General features: G+C 42.2%; 1 protein-coding gene across 1 annotated transcript in view; it reads left to right on the top strand.

The window, feature by feature from the left end:
• Positions 1 to 19,017, top strand: part of ppm1la (protein phosphatase, Mg2+/Mn2+ dependent, 1La) — a 48,471-nt gene extending 29,454 nt beyond the window's left edge. The window contains exons 2-4 of the mRNA XM_084327130.1: positions 9,621 to 9,795; positions 11,990 to 12,151; positions 15,971 to 19,017. Coding sequence (XP_084183256.1) covers positions 9,621 to 9,795; positions 11,990 to 12,151; positions 15,971 to 16,326 — 693 coding nt within the window. The 3' untranslated portion in view covers positions 16,327 to 19,017. The remainder of the gene's footprint in view (positions 1 to 9,620; positions 9,796 to 11,989; positions 12,152 to 15,970) is intronic.
• The last annotated feature ends 565 nt before the right edge of the window (positions 19,018 to 19,582 follow it).

Here is a 19,582-nt window from a genome sequence, read left to right on the forward strand (position 1 = left end):
GTATTTACCTGCACATACAGTAGCATTTTGCATATTTGTAGATATCTGTACATATCCTACTCTTACTAGGGCATAACAAAAAATATTGTTTGGTTCCTGTTGGTTGTCAGTTAAGGCCATGGGTAGGTAGGGAATTTATTTAATTTGTTTCCCCCACGGCAACTATGGATAGGGAATTTCTTTATTTAATTAAAATGTTCACAACAACATGGATGCATGTACTCTGCCAGCATGTTTAATATCCATAATACTAAAGGTTTGACTAAGATTTGTATGAAACTTTATTGTAAAAAAAAAATCTGATTTTTTTTAACTCATAAAATAAATTGGGTCGCACCTAAATCGGCAGGGTCGGTCGGCAACCGGAACCAAACCATTATTTTTGTTAGGCCTAGTTACGCTGCTGGCCAGTAGGGGTGGGGGAAAAGATCGATATGTAGTAGTAGTATCGCGATACTTTGCGTGGCGTTACTGTATCGATACAGGGACGCCAAGTGTCGATATTTAATTATTCATAAAAAATACAAATAAATCTTTTTTTGTATAAGGAAGTTACATTGTTCATTTCAATACCTGTAGTACAGTAGTCCACACACACATGTGCATTCAGTTAAGTTGGAATATGACTGTAATACAAACAGTTCAGTTTGTCAGGTACATGCAACACAGATTACAGTGTTTACATCTGTCTGCTTGAGAAAATATCATGTTCTGCAATAAGAATTATTGAAGTGAGATGAACAGACTGAACTTTATTTTATTAGATAAAACATGTTGAAAAAGTAATAAAAAACCTGATAAAAAAATATATATATATTTTTTCCGCAATACTCAGCATATCACGATATATTTAGTATCGCGATACTATCGTATCGTGACGCAAGTATCGCGATAGTATCGTATCGTGAGGTCTCTGGCGATTCCCACCCCTACTGGCCAGTATGACTACTACCATAGTATCTTTATAGCTGTATCACTGTACATATACTACAACTCTGTATACATCTGATTAGCACTACACTCAGTAGTACCAATTTGTATATTTTGTACCCAGTTCAATCACCTGTACATTGTATATTGCTGTTGCACTCTACTGCAACATTTGCACTCTGGTTGAATGCCAAACGTCTTTTCGTTGTACTGTACTTGTGCTGTGTGATGACAATACATTTTTATCTAATCTAATCAAATCTAATATACAAAGCTCCGTAACAAACCGCCATATATTCTGAGGGTTAAGTCAACAACTCGTCCTAACTAATTATTGCAAGTTTGCAATGTGTTTTCGAAAGGGATCAACAGAAAGCTCAAAGAAGAGTCTTGTGTGGTGAAAACACAAGCCGCTGCTGAAATACTGTATAAAATTACCCTTTTCTCTAGGAAGTCTCCGTTCAAATCCTCCAGCCAAGCTGGTAATTTCTGCTAATGGAACTTGAATGAGAAAACCACAGAAGAAGGCGCCATTACCGGAAATGAACAGCTTGGCTGGAGGAGGATTGATAGATCTAGGAGCCGCCCAGTACAACCACAGTCTGTCACTGTTGACCACTGAGCAGCTCCACCAGAGCAGGTTGGGGGGTTAAGTGGCTTGCTCAAGGGCACTTCAGCGGTTGGTATTGAGGGAGGGGAGAGAGTTATTCATTTACTTCCCTGCACAGACTTGCCAGTCTAGGGGATCAAACCGGCGACCTTTTGGTCACAAGCCCCGCGTCGCTAACCTTTAGGCCACCGCTGCCCCCAAAGTCACACTCCAGTGACTCATTGGAAATATTATAATCGTTCATATTGCTTTCCTGTCACGTTCCCCCTTTCCACTCCTCTCTCTAAGCCGTCTATTTTTAATAATAAACATCTTGAGTGACATTAGTCTCCTGTGTCTCATCTGTCGTGGTTGATCAGTTTGATTGCAGTGCTGGTGGAAACACTGTTAATAATTGCTGGCCCACATGAAGAGGCTGAGCTGTCAGGGAAAGCTTTCAAAAAGGCATCATTGTATCATGCAGTGTTATTACCGGCTTATTCTGACTTCATGCTACATGTGAACGTAGGGCTGAGCGATAAAACAATAACGATAATTATCGCAATACATTTTTCCTCAATATAAATATGAAACGTGGTCAATAATTGTATTTAATATTTTTTATTATTTTTATTATTAATGCCAGTTATAAAAGTCTTATTGTTATACAGTTTGTGTTCATATTCTACCTCAGATTTGTGGACAGACTTGTCTTTCTTGCCTGCAACTTAAAGTAATGGTTTTGCTTGTCCAAATGACAATACTGACCAAATTGAGATTTATTTTTCTCTCGTCTCTTTATTTTGTTTGCTTTCTAATTTAAAATACAGTTTGAAACCGTCTGTACACAGTAGGCTATGTGTGCTAATCAGACTTGAGATTTAATGAATTTTTCATTATTAATACCAGAATTGAGATTTTATTTATTTATTTTCATTGTTAACACAATGCCCGCTGATCCCCCTTCAGCGTCAGGTCTTTATTCAATGGATCTAGTTTTAGAATGCCAAACTTGCGAGTCCTAAAACTATATTTTATATTATAGCTATGGATCTAATAACGCCGTCGACTGTCAGTGAGTTGCTTCTGGTCAACATGCAAAAAACTGATTTTTCATCCGTACATTTCCGTTTTATACCGTTTTGAATATGAGTATAGTTTGAGTGATTCTGAGTAATTCCAGGAAAAGACGAGAAAAAGGCATTTTAGTGTAATCCAGTTATCATGTTGTAATTTTTCGGCTGATTACCTAATCATCCTGAAATCAACGCTAGATTATCATTATTATGTCTCCTCGTGCATACATGAAATGACCCCCGCCCCCATGGCTCAGATCGGCTCAGAAAACACACCAGACCGTTTCCAATGGAGTGCAATAGCTCCGCAAGGCAGTAGAGGGCGGTGTTGACCGTCTGCCAGCTCAGACACATTCACCAGGGTCTGCAGAGGCTGTAGCCATGAATTATGTAAGGGATAATGTATAGCTACGAGGTCATTGTCGCAAAATAATTGAACGACACGGAGTTTAAAATACCGAGCCGCCTCAGCGAAGTGTTTTAAAACGTCAGTGAAGGTCAATTATTTTGCGATGATGACCGAGTATAGCTATACATTATCCCGCTTATTACATGGCTAACTTACTAACAATATACCTAAGGACAGAGAGGCTTCGACTCAGCTTCTTCCCCCAGGCCATCAGAGCCCTGAACAATGAACACTGAGTGCCACAGAGCACTGAACTTTCCACACACAAGCACACATGAGCACACACACGACACGCACGCTGTGCACGCTCACACACTAGCAGCCACTTTAACATGAGCAGGCACACACTCATGCCGCACACGCCCACACTTATGGCCAAAAGGAAAGGTCACTTTAAAAATAGCATAGCAACAGTAACAGTGTATTGCACTGTACTACCAAAGGATCTAGCATGTCCTACATGCTATGCAAATAACTATGTACAGATACCGAGATGTCCCACCATGTTACCTGCTTGTTACCTGTTTGCACAATGTTGTTTTTTATTGGATTCTATTATATGTTGTACCACTGTATTGCACATCGTTGCGGGCAAGACCACCCGCATTTCATTGTATGCCGTCACAAATAAAACTCTTGACTTGACTTGACTTGAATTCATTTGACAAATCGCAGTTGTTCTGTGTCAGCCCAAATAAAGTGATTGGGTCTCATTCCCGAACGAAGTTACGACAAAATATTTCGTCTTAGCCAGATTTCGGCCCATTTAAGACATATTAGGGCTGGAAGTGGGAGTCTCCAAACTTTCCTGAGATCTTATTTGATCGTGGCTGAGAGCAGATTTAAGAGTGCTGAGGAGCACACTTACACTGTACAAGCAAAACTGTACATTGGAATATTGACAACCATACTTGGTCATTTACTGTACATTGGAGGGGGTTGATATAGCTATAAACCTGCATTCCTTCGAATATATCATTAATCAATTAAACTTATATTGAAATACACTATATAGCCTATACACCAACACTGAAATGACAGTGGATAAATAAATAAGAACTAAAGCTAATCGGTGGAAATAGACTGCATTAATATTCCATAACAAGTCTTGTGTGCGCCTATACGAATGAACAGTAGCCTATAGGCTTAATTATGGAATAATAAGCCATACTGCGTTCATTCATTACGCCCGCCATAGGCTATATATATTATATGTCATTCATTCATTCATATACAGTACTGCGCGTGTGTCTGTGTGTGCGCGCGCGCTGCGGCAGGTGTGTACCGCGAGCTGTATATGATGCCAATACATTAATCTAATCTAGTTTTGATGGGCGCAAGCATGATTACGAAACCTAGCCGCATTTCTCTGAGACGCTCTCTGATTGGCACTGACTGACGCTAGGTTTCGTAATCACGCGGCTCGCAAAGCACTTCCGCCATTCCATTTCACACAGCTGCGTCACCAGTTGCCTTATAAGGAGCTATGGAGGCGTTGTGTTGTATGCAAATGAGCTGAACGGGAACGCGCTTTAGAGTTTAAGACAGAATGCCATTCTCCAAGCAGATATCAGATAATATAATTTGTGCGACCTTTTCAGCCACTTAAGACATATTACCAGCACGTTCAGGACTCAGAGTGCACTTGTCATAGATTATGTCACAGTCTCAGTGGTTCCAAGATAAGTCTTCCAGAATATATCTTTGAAAAATTTTCGGGAATGAGACCCATTATTATTATCGCGGGCAGCCCGGCAGGTGTGTCTGATTGGCTGCAATGAAACAGTGTGTGTCAGTGGGCTTGATTACTCCAGCTGCGAAAAACAATAATCACCGGTGGTTATCGAAAAATAATTCACCGCTGTCGGGGGCTATTGACCAATCACAAGCAAGCATTTCGGCGAATGTGAATATAATAAGAATAGATATAGTGAATAAAAGAAATAACAATCATAAAAACGAGTTAACTCATTTTTGGCGATATTCGATTGGCGGGCAATAACGAGTTAACTCGTTTTTGGCAATTAATGTGTTAATGCCAGTTATAAAAGTTTTATTGTTATTCATGTTCTACCTCCGATTTGTGGTTTGGCAAGTAGGCCTAGTTTGTCATGTTCTGACAATAAAGAATATTCTGAACCACAATTAACCTTCTGGTTTCTTCAGCTTTCATTCAGCAGCAAAAATAGCCTTTAAACTTGACAGAAATAATTATTTCATGTATATCGAGATAATTATCGTGATAACATTTTTGGCCATATCGTCCAGCCCTATGAACATCATCTTTTGGAGCTCCAGACAAAACAGACTGATCGGGGCTCTTCTCAAGGTGCTTTGCCTCCACACCGCAAGGGGGTGGACATGTATTATTGAAGTGTGTAATATATGTGAACAGGGCACTGGTTATAAAGATGTAAAATAACCTTCATGTATAAATTGTCATATATGGTGGGCAGCAAGGGCGGCTAAGTGGCGCAGTGGGCAAGGCGCTCGCCACTAACGCAGGAGATGCTGGGTTCGAGCCCAGCTCTCTGCGTTGCTACCGGCTTGGCTGGTCGTTCATACTAATACAATTGGCAGTATTAGAGGGGTGGGAAAGCCGAAATTGAGATGGGAGAAAAATAGAAAATAAGGAGAAAAAGTGGATAAAAAAATATATATGGTGGGCAGCAGCCAGAGTGCAATGGAAATTCAAACTTTTATTTATTCAAATCTTTATTTTGATAATAACTATCTATATAGCACCTTTCACACATGGACCGCAGCCCAAAGTGCCCCACAGCAAATAGCATAAAATTAACATAGGCATACAATTAGCATACAGTTGACAGAATAAAAACAATGCATAAAGTGCAGACATAAGAATAGGTATAAAAGTAGTGCAACGTAGAACGTGCAGACATAAGAATAGGCATACAATAAGTACAGTGTTGCTCGAAGGCATGTGAACCCCCCTGGAACAGCCTGTCCCCCAAACACCCCACACAGGAATCCCCACCACATCCCCATCCAAGACACACCCCCTGATAAAGCATGTCATGACCGAAGGAAAACACAAACAGCCCACGTGCCACTCACACCGCCATGCACGGCGACGGGAATGCCACCCCGCGGGCCGCACCATCTCCCCCATCTCAAATGTGAAAATGTACCAGATTCACACAGCGGCCAGTTTGCTCTTATGTTATGCTCAGGTTGGGATTCCTGTTCAGGACGAGAACGGTAAGAAGGGAGGGAGAGAGATGAGGAGAGGAGGTCATTCAATAATTCAGTGTGGGACACCTGCCTAACCCTCTGTTGAGAGAGAGAGAGAGAGAGAGAGAGAGAGAGAGAGACTCCTCTAAATTTATATTAGACACCAGAATCTGGGAAGCAGTGAAATGATAATACTGTTGATTCAGTCTTTCACTCTGACCTTTCAGACTAAAGAGAAAACAGCTCTCTAAATGTAAGCAATATAGTCGGCTACAAAGAACCAATGAACACACATCTAGATAAAAATCAGAATTCTCGTCCTACGAGTAGGGAAGCTCCGATATTGATATCGGATATCGGCCCCGATATGACTAAAATAGCTGGATCGGGTATCGGTAAAAAAAAATATATATCGGGATTTTTTAAGGGGACATGCATTGCTATTCCTAGCACTATTTGGGCAACTTTACACAATTCCTGTGAGTCTATTGAACACATCTGTAAGCTTTTATTCAAAAAAATGCATTGTTTTATATTTCTAATCAAGTACTCAAAAGCCAAATTTTTCTCACTTTGGATTTCAGGCTGTGTTGGCCTGGCTCCACCCATAAGCGTTGTGTAAATGAGTGTGCTACTGCTGCTTCCCTGCGAGGTCCAGGTTGTGTGTGAATGAGTATGTGCTGATTGATTGATTGATTGAAAAGTTTATTAACAGATTGCAGAATGGGTACAGTACAGTACAGCTCAATACATACAATTGTTAAGGGGATGCAGACCAGAGAAAGACTTTCGTCTTGTTTACATCAGGGTCCCCCATTTTCAATTCATCATAACATATATGACATACATGACATACAGATAGACAGTACTGCTACATCTATACATTTATGACATATCAGATTTGCAAATACAGTACTGTTTGTGATACAAAAGTGAAAAGGAGTGTATATACATTTGGCATAGAAACTGTACATTGGAGGAGGTTGGTTGGGTGGGGTGGGGTTGGGTGGGTTGGGTGAGGGCTGTACATTGGAGGTGGGGGGGGGGGGGGGGGTTGGGAAGGGGACACACACACATTTTACACTGTACATTGGAATATTGACAAAGCCTTACTTGGTAATTTACTGTACAACTAGGAGGAAGCAGCTACTGCTGCTTCCTCACCCACGGTTTGTTTCCCCGACAGAAGCTCCTCTTTCTCTCCCTCCCTCCCTCTCTCTCTCTCCCTCTCTATCTCTCCCTCGCTCTCTCTCTCTCTCTCTCTCTCTCTCTCTCTCTCTCTCTCTCTCTCTCTCTCTCTCTCTCTCTCTCTCACTTGCTCGCTCGTTGTCTGCCTCGCTCTGTTTGAGGAAGTGTCGGGTTACGGCTCGGGCACATACAACGCGCACGAATTTCACGCATGGGTTCCTAGCGGGATCGCGTGCCTGGCCAGACACACAGAGTCCGACTTCTCAGCGCGCTGCAGCGCGGAGCCCTGATAGAACTAGCAGCAGCACAAGCTTTCTCCCTCTCTCTCTCTCTCTCTCTCTCTCTCTCTCTCTCTCTCTCTCTCTCTCCCTCTCTCCCTCTCCCTCTCTCCCTCTCTCCCTCTCTCTCTAGAGAGAAAACGAGAAAGAAAGAGACTGGAGAGAGAGAAAGAAAGAAAGGCAGGGAGGAAAAAGAGAGAGCTGTACTGTATTGTACCCATTCTGCAATCTGTTAATAAAATTTTCAATCAATCAATCGCGTGGCGCACGCCTCCCGCGCCGCCTCGAATCCGATTGAAGCGGAAAAGATAGCTTGCTGCTCGGGAGCCGCCTGCGAGGCGCGCTCCCGCTTGCGGCCAGTGTGCACAGTAGCGTCCGTTAACATGGGAGCGGAAGTGAAGCGGCAGCCGCCCGTCCGTGTTCATTCGTGTGCTGTGTGCTAGGGCCGTTACACTATCTGCCTCGCTCTGTTTGCTGTCGCTGTCAACCATAGAGGGGGGTGTTAGTTATGCAAATCAGTGCTTTAAAATAATTCTTTTATAATAATATAATATAATAAGAAATAACAATTGAGTACATTTATATCTATGTGTTAATTTGTTTCACTAAGTTAGGAAAGTAATGTTTTAAGTCAAGCCTGATGTTGCCTTGCACAAAAGAATGATCCCAGTCTCTTCCACACAGTGAGGCATACAGTTTATTAATTGAACAATGGGTATCGGATCGGAATCGGGACTGAAAAAGTCGGATCGGTGCATCCCTACCTACGAGAAGCATCGACTGCCCATGTTACACAATGAAACACACAATGTTGGCAACCTGCTGATGAATTATTCACTTTTATACAAAGAGAAACACAGTACACAATATACAGCCAACAAAGGGGGGGAATTGGTCTGTCATATGCTGATTAGTCTCATAAGGGTTTAACTCGGCGTCCTGACAGCAGCACTCAGTCAAAGGAGATGATCTAAGAGGGGATTTCTGCACCCGGTACTGTTACATTACACAAGTTATGTTAAATCAGAGCTCAGTATACATTTCCACCCAGTGCTATTTTAAAGCCTATGCTCTAATAAAGTGGCTCTCTGACCCACAGCACTAAGTTTAGCCTTTGTTTAGAAACAGAAGTGCACGATCGATGACCCGAAGTCTTCGTGTTTGCTAGAGCTCTTCGCATAGATGCCTATACGCACTTGATACTTTTTTTTAACCCTTTCACTACCACACTACATAAGGTTTAACCCTTTCACTACCACACTACAGGCGTGGTAGTGAAAGGGTTAACGTCTGAAATGTGTCCTCCAAACTCTTTCCATCCTCTTGACTATCTTGTCTCTTATTTATCTGCGTCCACTTGTCATTGACCAGGTGGGAATAGGGTGGAAAGGAATCCCGACCTGAACATGACATAAGAGGTGGGAACAGGGTGGAAAGTTAAGCAATCCCGACCTGAACATGACATAATAGGTGGGAACAGGGTGGAAAGGAATCCCGACCTGAACATGACATAAGAGGTGGGAACAGGGTGGAAAGGAATCCCGACCTGAACATGACAAGGGGGTGGGAACAGGGTGGAAAGGAATCCCGACCTGAACATGACATAAGAGGTGGGAACAGGGTGGAAAGGAATCCCGACCTGAACATGACATAAGAGGTGGGAACAGGGTGGAAAGGAATCCCAACCCGAGCATGACAAAGGGGTGGGAACAGGGTGGAAAGGAATCCCGACCTGAACATGACATAAGAGGTGGGAACAGGGTGGAAAGGAATCCCAACCCGAGCATGACAAAGGGGTGGGAACAGGGTGGAAAGGAATCGCAACCTGAGCACGACACAAGAGCAAAATGGCCACCAGTGTGAATATGGTCACTTCCGTCCTGGTCTTATCCCTCCTCTTCTTTCCTTCTCTCCTGGTTCCTCGTCTCCTTGTGCCCCACCCCTCCTGCCCGCAGGCTGCAGCTGACTACGTGAAGGCCCACCTGCCCGACACCCTGAAGCAGCAGCTGCTGGCGGTCGAGCGAGAGAGGAGGGAGAGTGCTCTCTCTTACGCCAGCATCCTCGAACAGCGCATCCTGGCCGTTGACCGCGAGATGCTGGACAAGCTCTCAGCCAACCACGACGAAGCAGGTGTGTGTGTTTTTTATGGAAAAGGTTATGATAGGACATGCATAAGAAAAAATAAGTAGGGATTAGGGGTGTAAATATTTGACCCCACAACGATTAGATTAGATTACGATTCTTCAGGCAACGATTCAATGCATCGTGAAATCTCTTCATTTGACCACGATTCGATTAATTTTCGATCAGTTAATTCCCCAAAGAATTTTGAATACACAAATGTGGCTGGGGGAACTGATTCACTCAGCATGAATGGACTATAGGTCAATAATTAGGGGTGTCAACGATTCGATTCAATTACGATTCTTCAGGCAACGATTCAATATTCATTTGACCACGATTCGATGCGATTCAGCCTTAGGATCGATGCATTGCGATGCATCGATGCATTGTTACACCCCTAGTAGGGATACATGGATATGGATACTGGTATAGGATATTGGACTGATAACCAGGCTAGGTATCAGAGAATGTGTACCATTTATACTTTATATTTATACTTTATTTAATGGAGAAAAACTTGTTATATCTCAATTATTTTGTCTAATGACCCAGAACTATTGCTCTATATCTTATGCTGTTCAGTCATCTGTAGCTAAAGGGATAGTTCAGATTTTTGGAACCCTACGGTTAATCCTTTTGTCAGCACAATCCATGTTGTCCCTCATACTAGCTCTGGTTAGTTAGCCACAAACTACTGCAAAGTTAATGAGGTCAAGCTGACTGAAGCTAAATTAAATCTACTTTGTGTGCACTAAGGAGTACAGTTTCGTTTGTCTCGGGAAGCTTGTACAGACAGAAGCTCGACCCCATTAACTTTGCATTAGTTTGTGGCTCTGATTAACACTTTGGCTGCCATGGGTTAAATTAATGATATACCATAGATTGCCAGCGCTATTTGTCTATGGAGAACGTCCCCTTCTTTGCAGGGCTATAACTTTTTAAATTCTATTGCTACATTGCCATTATTAGGGCCCATTCAAAGTCCTATATGTATTGTTCATTGTGTAGCAACGTTAAACTTTTTCATTCACATATTCATAGTAAAGTATGGTCTAATGTATAAGTATGTTTTCATCTCTTTCTGCAACTTTCTCCAGAACGTGATATATAGCCCCAAATGCATTATATTGATGATGAAATACAGTTTGATGGCAATCAGCGCGATATAAAAAATTCCAACTAGACGTACTTCTAGAAGTTACTACACGTCATCTGATGTTGACCGGATGGGCGAGGGGGCGTTTATAATTCCGTGGGCAGCGTTATACCAATCATCTAATGTGGGTCAAATGTTGATAAAAGCAGTTAGTATCGAAGATGGTAACGTTACACGCTGAAACTCACCCCAGTCTCCGCGCGCCGTTGGGCGATCATCGTCGAGTAGACATTTTATCATTATGGGATATATTATTACCCGGTCCATCTCCAGCTTGTATAATGGTATATACGTCCAAATCATGTTGTTTATCGAGTTATTGGCAATCGATCGCTATGTAGAGTGACGAGCTAGAGTGCCGGAACCTATCCCGAGTGGCCGGAAGCAATAGGGCCGACCAGCAAAACCTCTACTGCGCTTCCTGTTAAGCAGTTGCGCCGATCGGCCACCAGATGGCGCTCCTGAACCGCCAGAGAGCTCAGTGGGTCCTGCTGGTGAATCTCAGGCCAGCAGAGGGGGAATATGAATCCGATTCCAGATTTTTGAAATATTGATATAAGGACGCTGTACAGCGTCCCCCGGCAACTTTAGCATCGCCAGCAAAGACGTTGTAAATCGTTTTTAGGCAGTCAAAGTGTTAAAGGAATAGTCCATGTTTTTAAGAGGCGTATCTGATTTGTCCCAAACCAGGAGTCATGTCAGTCAGTCCATACAAAAGGTACCTGGTATAGTCTTTGAGAAACCTGGAAGTAGAAACCTTTATAGCATGATGCTAACAAATGCTACAATTTATGTTTCCAATATCTCAAATACTAGAACACTGCTCCAAGTGCTTTTTGGGTGGAATTAAATTACTCCCAGTTGGGGACAAATCAGACCGGGAGGAGGGCTCTTTCTTTTTTACGCACCGCCCTCTGATAGGCTGTTGGGATGTCCTTCTCCACATAGCCTCTGTCACGGAAGCGCTCGGGTCAATTACATTCCCCCCCTCTCTCTTTCCTCCTCCTTCTCCCTCCCATCTTTCCTCCTCCTTCTCCCTCCCAGGCACGACATGTCTGGTGGCCCTGCTGTCAGACAGAGAGCTGACGGTGGCCAATGTGGGCGACTCGCGTGGCGTTCTGTGTGACAAGGACGGGAACGCGGTTGCACTGTCACATGACCACAAGCCCTACCAGCTCAAAGAACGCAAGCGGATTAAGAGGGCAGGTGAGTGGGGCAACAGTGTAATAATACAACATCAGAGTTCAATGTTTCCCATTCACTTATTAACACTTTGAGAGCCAGCCACGAGAAATCTCATTAGTTCATGCCATGCGTTGAGTGCCAAAAACGAGAAATCTCGTTATTTAATCGTTATTTCTTTTATCGATTTCCATTCAGTTTCCATCAATCTAGCCTCACGTTACCATTGGGGATCTATCTGAGCTCGAACAGGGAAAATACCGCCCCCTATCGTCTCTCCGGATGGTATTGCACCCATTGGATTGGACTGAATGAAATGGATGGGAAAAAAAGAGTCCGGAATCCACATATTACTTGTCAGGCATGTAACCGGAGACGATCCCATTCATTGCCGAGCGTGGAATATGTGTTTCCAGTACCCAGCGTTGGATCAATAAACACGATCGATATTTGGAATGGCGATCAGGAATTGGAATAATCTTTTTGGAGAACATCTGATCTGAGGGAAGGAATCTATTTTACCAGTCTTGGGATAATCAGAGTTTTTTTCACCTATATCTCAGTGTGTCCCATATGTGTGTGTGTGTGTGCGTGTGTGTGTGTGCTGATCAGGAAATAAGATAATACATTTTCAGCCCGCTTCTCTAGCGTGCATAAGTACACATATACTATCGATAATCTAGCGTTTATTTGAAAACGATTCATAAATAGGCCGAAAAATTACAACGTGTTTTGTGTATTCCACTAAAGCGCGATTCCTGCAGAATCACCTTTTTTCTGGAAGTTTCCAAAAACGAACGTTTTTCAAAAACAATCCATTTCGACAATGTTGACTGCAAAGTCATTGATAAGCGACAGGCGTATTAGACACATAGCCATAATTTAAGATATAGTTTATGCGTTCGCAAATGTGCTCGCCCTCCCATTGACACTGTTAACACTTTGAGCGCCACGTCTGGTTTTCCGTTTTACCGGCTGAATGCCACCATCGGCGCCAATGTTAACGTTAATATCGCCTAATCTATGTTTTAAATTATGGCTATGTGTCTAATCTGCCCATCGCATTATCAAAGACTATTTTCCAGTCAGTGCTGTCAAGGCAGATTGTTTTTTTATCGCGTCGTTTCCGTTTCAGAGCAGTTAGAAAAGCCCCCGTTTTGATATAAAAAACAGCTCATTCTGGAGCATTCTATGAAAATCGTCTTTTAGTGGAATATTCCACAACGTTGATATTCGTCTGCCTTTTTATGAATCGTTTTCAAATAAACGCTAGATGATCAATATTATACGTGCACGCAAGCACATTACGGCCGCGCACGGATAATCGCTCCGTTGATTTCCTCACGGACTTTTTCAGTGAAACCGAAAGAAGACATTTCACAAAACAGCTTATAACTTCATCAAACTTACTCTGATTATCCTAACACTGATAACATAGAGTCCTTACCTGACATCAGATGGTATCCAACTGGTATATTCCAATTCCTGATCACCATTCGAAAAAATCGATACGTGTATGGATCCAACGCGATACTGTAGATCTCCATGATCAGCGGGGATCTGAGGTTCCAGAATGAACTGTGGTAACCCCGGCTGGATCAGTGAACTGGAAAATGTGGAGTACCGGATTTTTTTCCATTTTCATTGAGTCCATTCCAAAATCACTTATGTCATCTGGGAGACGACAGGGGGCGCTTTTTTCCACAGTGATCGCCGGCGCCGCTCGGCTATACTCGGGTAGGCTCGGGTGATGCAATAATTTTTCAGATCGCTAAAAAAAAAAAAATCTCGTGAGTGGCTAGCAACCACCTATAAAAAAAACCGAGAAATCTCGTGAGTGGCACTCAAAGTGTTAATGGAGGGGGGTTTGGATCGTGACTCCAGCTTCTATCTTCTAAGATTATAAATCTCTTCACAAATTCTGAAAATAGATTTCTTCAGTTTTCAGTCTTGTGATATGACCATAGAACTATAAACCGCTAGCTCACTAACTCCTGCTACGATTAGCCAAGCAAAAAGACTCACACAATACACGCTTTGTAACACAAACATTAATAATCTAGAATCTGATTTCCAAGATAACCGTGATGAATCGGGAGTTGATATTCAATTGAATCGTGGCCCCGAGAGTCAAAATCGAATCGAACAGTGAGATTCCCAAAGATTCCCACGCCTAATAGATTTATATTTGGCTTCCCACCACAAACACATTTCCCAAATGGATACAATAGCACATTAATAATGTCTCGTCTTGCATGCACACAGTGCGTTCCTCTGCTCTGGCTGTGTATGTTGTCCGTCTTAGCTTGCCACCACAGATCTGTGGGAAACACTGGCAGTCTATATATGTGGTGTACAGTATTCGAAATTTGCAGACCTCAGTCGCCATCTGTTGGTCTATTTTGGGATGACATCATGTCACGCTTATAGACCTGGGAAATCACATGATTGTTCTAAGACCCACTGGGCTCCAGAAGAGTTCTGCCTATGGTCTCTACTAGGGTTGTCCTGATCCAGCTTTTTCACCCAATATCCCAATATTTGTATTTTCCTAGATGATACAACTGCACAATTCAAGTCCATTTAAAACCTCACTCTTTATACAGAATTCACTCCTCAAGCTTATACAGATCTCACTCCTCAGGTGTATACAGAACTCATTTATCAGGTTTATACAGAACTCACTCATTCGATATAGACTCAGTACAGACCTCACTCCTCAGGTTTATACAGAACTCACTCATTCTATATAGACTCTGTACAGACCTCACTCCTCAGGTTTATACAGAACTCACTCCTCAGGTTTATACAGACCTCACTCCTCAGGTTTATACAGAACTCACTCCTCAGGTTTATACAGAACTCACTCCTCAGGTTTATACAGACCTCACTCCTCAGGTTTATACAGAACTCACTCCTCAGGTTTATACAGACCTCACTCCTCAGGTTTATACAGACCTCACTCCTCAGGTTTATACAGAACTCACTCCTCAGGTTTATACAGAACTCACTCCTCAGGTTTATACAGAACTCACTCCTCAGGTTTATACAGAACTCACTCCTCAGGTTTATACAGACCTCACTCCTCAGGTTTATACAGAACTCACTCCTCAGGTTTATACAGAACTCACTCCTCAGGTTTATACAGAACTCACTCCTCAGGTTTATACAGACCTCACTCCTCGGGTTTATACAGAACTCACTCCTCAGGTTTATACAGAACTCACTCCTCAGGTTTATACAGAACTCACTCCTCAGGTTTATACAGAACTCACTCCTCAGGTTTATACAGACCTCACTCCTCAGGTTTATACAGAACTCACTCCTCAGGTTTATACAGACCTCACTCCTCAGGTTTATACAGAACTCACTCCTCAGGTTTATACAGAACTCACTCCTCAGGTTTATACAGACCTCACTCCTCAGGTTTATACAGACCTCACTCCTCAGGTTTATACAGACCTCACTCCTCAGGTTTATACAGAACTCACTCCTCAGGTTTATACAGAACTCACTCCTCAGGTTTATACAGAACTCACTCCTCAGGTTTATACAGACCTCACTCCTCAGGTTTATACAGAACTCACTCTTCAGGTTTATACAGACCTCACTCCTCAGGTTTATACAGACCTCACTCCTCAGGTTTATACAGACCTCACTCTTCAGGTTTATACAGAACTCACTCCTCAGGTTTATACAGACCTCACTCTTCAGGTCTATACAGAGGATGTTTGGTCACAAAGTCTTATTTGGTTCATTCATTATTATTTCTTTTTAACCAAACAAATAATGTTAAATTGAAGTTAAATTGACAAGTGAATACTCTATTACTCTGTCTCCCAGGGGGTTTCATCAGTTTCAACGGGTCCTGGAGGGTTCAGGGGATCCTGGCCATGTCCCGCTCTCTGGGCGACTACCCTCTGAAGAACCTCAACGTGGTCATCCCCGACCCTGACATCATGACCTTTGACCTGGACAAACTGCAGCCCGAGTTCATGATCCTGGCGTCGGACGGCCTGTGGGACGCCTTCAGCAACGAGGAGGCCGTGCGGTTTGTCCGCGAGCGTCTGGACGAGCCGCACTACGGCGCTAAGAGCATCGTCCTCCAGTCCTTCTACCGCGGCTGTCCCGACAACATCACCGTCATGGTGGTGAAGTTCAAGAGTGGGGCCGGGGCCGGCGGCAAGGCTGGGGAGTAGAGCGGGGGTCTGTTAGTCGCCCTCTACTGGATGGAAAAGAAAGTGCAAAACCAAGGGAAGCTTAGGAACCATGGAGGACTGGACACTGAGAGCTTTCTTATTGACACTTACACACAGGCATGCACATACACAGAGACACACACACTACAATACATACACAGACACAACTTGAAGATGTAGTTTTCATATACTAGACATATGACATAGACATAGACATAGATTGAAGTATGGGCATTAGAGATATAGGTACATACTAAACATCTCCCACATTTGGAAATTGTGAATGCATACATTAAAGGTGCTGTAAGTGATATCGGCATTTAGCTTCCTGTCAGACTAGGCATTGCAGGTCAAATATGAATGAAGATCCAGCAATTGCATATCCTATTCCTCACCTGGTCAGGATACCAGAACATTTATTCTCTGTTTACTGCAGAGCGGAGGGACTGGGAGACCCATGTTACTAACCAAACACTCTATATCAGTGATGGCTGTCGGAATGTAGTTACTTAACACTTCTTTTAACAAAAGAATAGCACTTACAGCGCCTTTAAAAAAATAAATATGCACACACACTCCCTGATCATGAGGCATTTCAAAGGGTATTTTCTTTTTACCAGCACCAGTGTTGCCAGATGGGAAATGTTAAATGATCATCCCAGAGGCTTACGATTAAAAATAATTTAGGAAAACTATTGTTTGCAAGTCATAACCAAGAGAACAAATAGGCACACAGAGTGCAGAATTATCGTACAGAGGGCAAAATAAACCATACAGAGGGCAAAATAAATCATAGAGAGAGCAAAATGATCATACAAATACAACAGCCCTGACCAGCACACATCCTGACTGTGATTCTACTACTGTTTACGGCTCCTGTATACTTATGGATCCACTGGAACCTTTTGTATGTGTACACTTATAGTACGGATCCACTGGAACCTTTCTTTATCCGTACACTTATAGTATGGATCCACTGGAACCTTTCTTTATGCGTACACTTATAGTATACTATCCACTGGATCCACTGGAACCTTTTCAGACAGAAATATGTGTTGACTTGCTGAGCATTAATAAGCAACATAGGAAGCGAATGGAAAATGACTTTGCGCTTTGTGCAAACGTAAGGCAGAGCTTGTTGCAATTCAAGATATGTCCAAAAACATGTTTTCTTTTTTTATTTGTGAACATGAAGAAGATGTAAATTTGAAAAAACTCACACACACACACACGTACACAACCATCCTGAAAAACAAACAATGCACTTTTGAGACTTATTTTTATGGAATGATAAAGTTCTTACATATCAGCCTATGTAGACACTGTATATCCTCGGTAATATAAGGAGGTTGTCATGTATATGTAATGTACTGTATGTATACCCTGATTGAGCTCCAGATCTTCGTTTTTTGGCAACACATTCTTATATGGGGCTAATGTAAACTGTTCCAATACAGTGGTTTTACAACGCCTGTATCAGGGCATGTGCTTTGGCTTATCCATGTTTTCGCGAAGGATGACGTGTGTCTGTGGGAACTGCTGGATGCCTTTTGACCTGGATGCACACACAGGACAGGCCAGGGCCGTTTCTAGCTTTTTGGGGGCCCTATGCAAAATGTTGTTTGGGGGCCCCTATTTTGTGAAACTATGGTGGGGGGATTCCAAACCCTTTAAGGTGAGCATACATTTAACATTTAAATGCATCAATCTACACCAAGAAACTATTTTCCTTGACCGAATCTGCATTATAACATCTCCCAAATGCACATAAATGAGATAGATACTGCATTTCCCTTAAGTTTCTGACTTACAATATTGAAATTTAAATGGAACTATTTAAGATAAAGTTTGAAAATGCAACTACATTTTTGTCAGTAAGCTACTTATGTTTATTTTTTATTTTTATAAAGAAACGCCCATTTGCGGTCATACATCGGTAAAACATTTTTAAGCTGATGATTTGTTATATCCATTTTATATATACAGTATATTGAGTGAATACAAAAATATATTAAAAAATATGTATGGCAGTTTAGGGGCCCCCTGGTGGCCCCTATGCAACCGCATAGTCCGCATATGGCAAGAAACGGCCCTGGGACAGGCGCTGGAACAAACTGTTGATTTTATGCACCTTTGCTATATCACTGATTCAAATACGACACGTTGTGTGCTGCTGCGACAGGAATGCTATTAGCTCGTAATACAATATATGCTTATGAGGCAATACAACGTGGAGTCATCGACGCCGGTGTTCTGTTAACGCCAGGGTTGATTAATTACTGTATTGAATTGACCTAGCTGAAGCCACGGTTGTGATTGGAGGATCAAGAAAAGAGGGGGCGGGGCTTGAGATGGGTCAATTCGGTTATTTTTACTCGTCTTATTTCATCGACCTTTGCATTTGCATTGAGCTGAGAGAAGTGATGCGTCTTTTTTATTTACACTTAATTTTTTTTATTTAACAACGTACCTTAATGCCTTATTTATTGTTTTGTTTGTTGTCATGTTCGGCAGTTTGCCAAATCAATTTATATTCAGTTGTCTGTTCTCCTTCTGTATATATATATATATATATATATGCATCAATTTAACAGATAATATTGATCACTTTGAGCCAGGAAGCAGCCCGTTCATTACCCTATAGCCTAATTTCAGAGATGTCCAGTCTTTGCTGCTCAGTGTAGGCTACAACTCTTCTAAACACAATGTAAAAACGTTCTGTATGCAAACTATCAGTATTAAAACAACATTATTCCATGTGAATTGTTTTGTTTTGTGTCTGTCTTTTAACCCTTTCACTGTCACACGACAAAGGGGTAACCCTTTCACTGCGACACTACAGAAGGATAACCCTTTCACTGCCGCACAACAGCAGGTTAATCCTTTACTATCACTAGCGATGGTTAACCGTGTGTGTGTAAAGGGTTAACCTTCTGTAGTGTGGCAGTGAAAGGGTTAAGCCTTGATTCCTTCTAAAACATGGGCTATCTTTGTATCCTGCTTTCAGAGCTGTTATTTATGACACATTCGAATTACACCCCTTTTCTAACCAATTAATCAACAAATTACCAATTGTTATTACATAAGACATTTAAAACTGGATTAACGTACAAAGTGAATCAAATTAGTCATATAAAAAAGAACAGTTCACTCTGTGTAGCCATATCTGATTCATCACAAACTGTGAGTCATTTGCAACCCATCCAAAACAAGCGTTGGCACCAGTGTTTGTATTGGAAGTAGAAGCAGTCTTTGA

Source organism: Notolepis coatsorum (assembly GCF_963971535.1).
Source record: "Notolepis coatsorum genome assembly, chromosome: 13".
NCBI lineage: Eukaryota > Metazoa > Chordata > Actinopteri > Aulopiformes > Paralepididae > Notolepis > Notolepis coatsorum.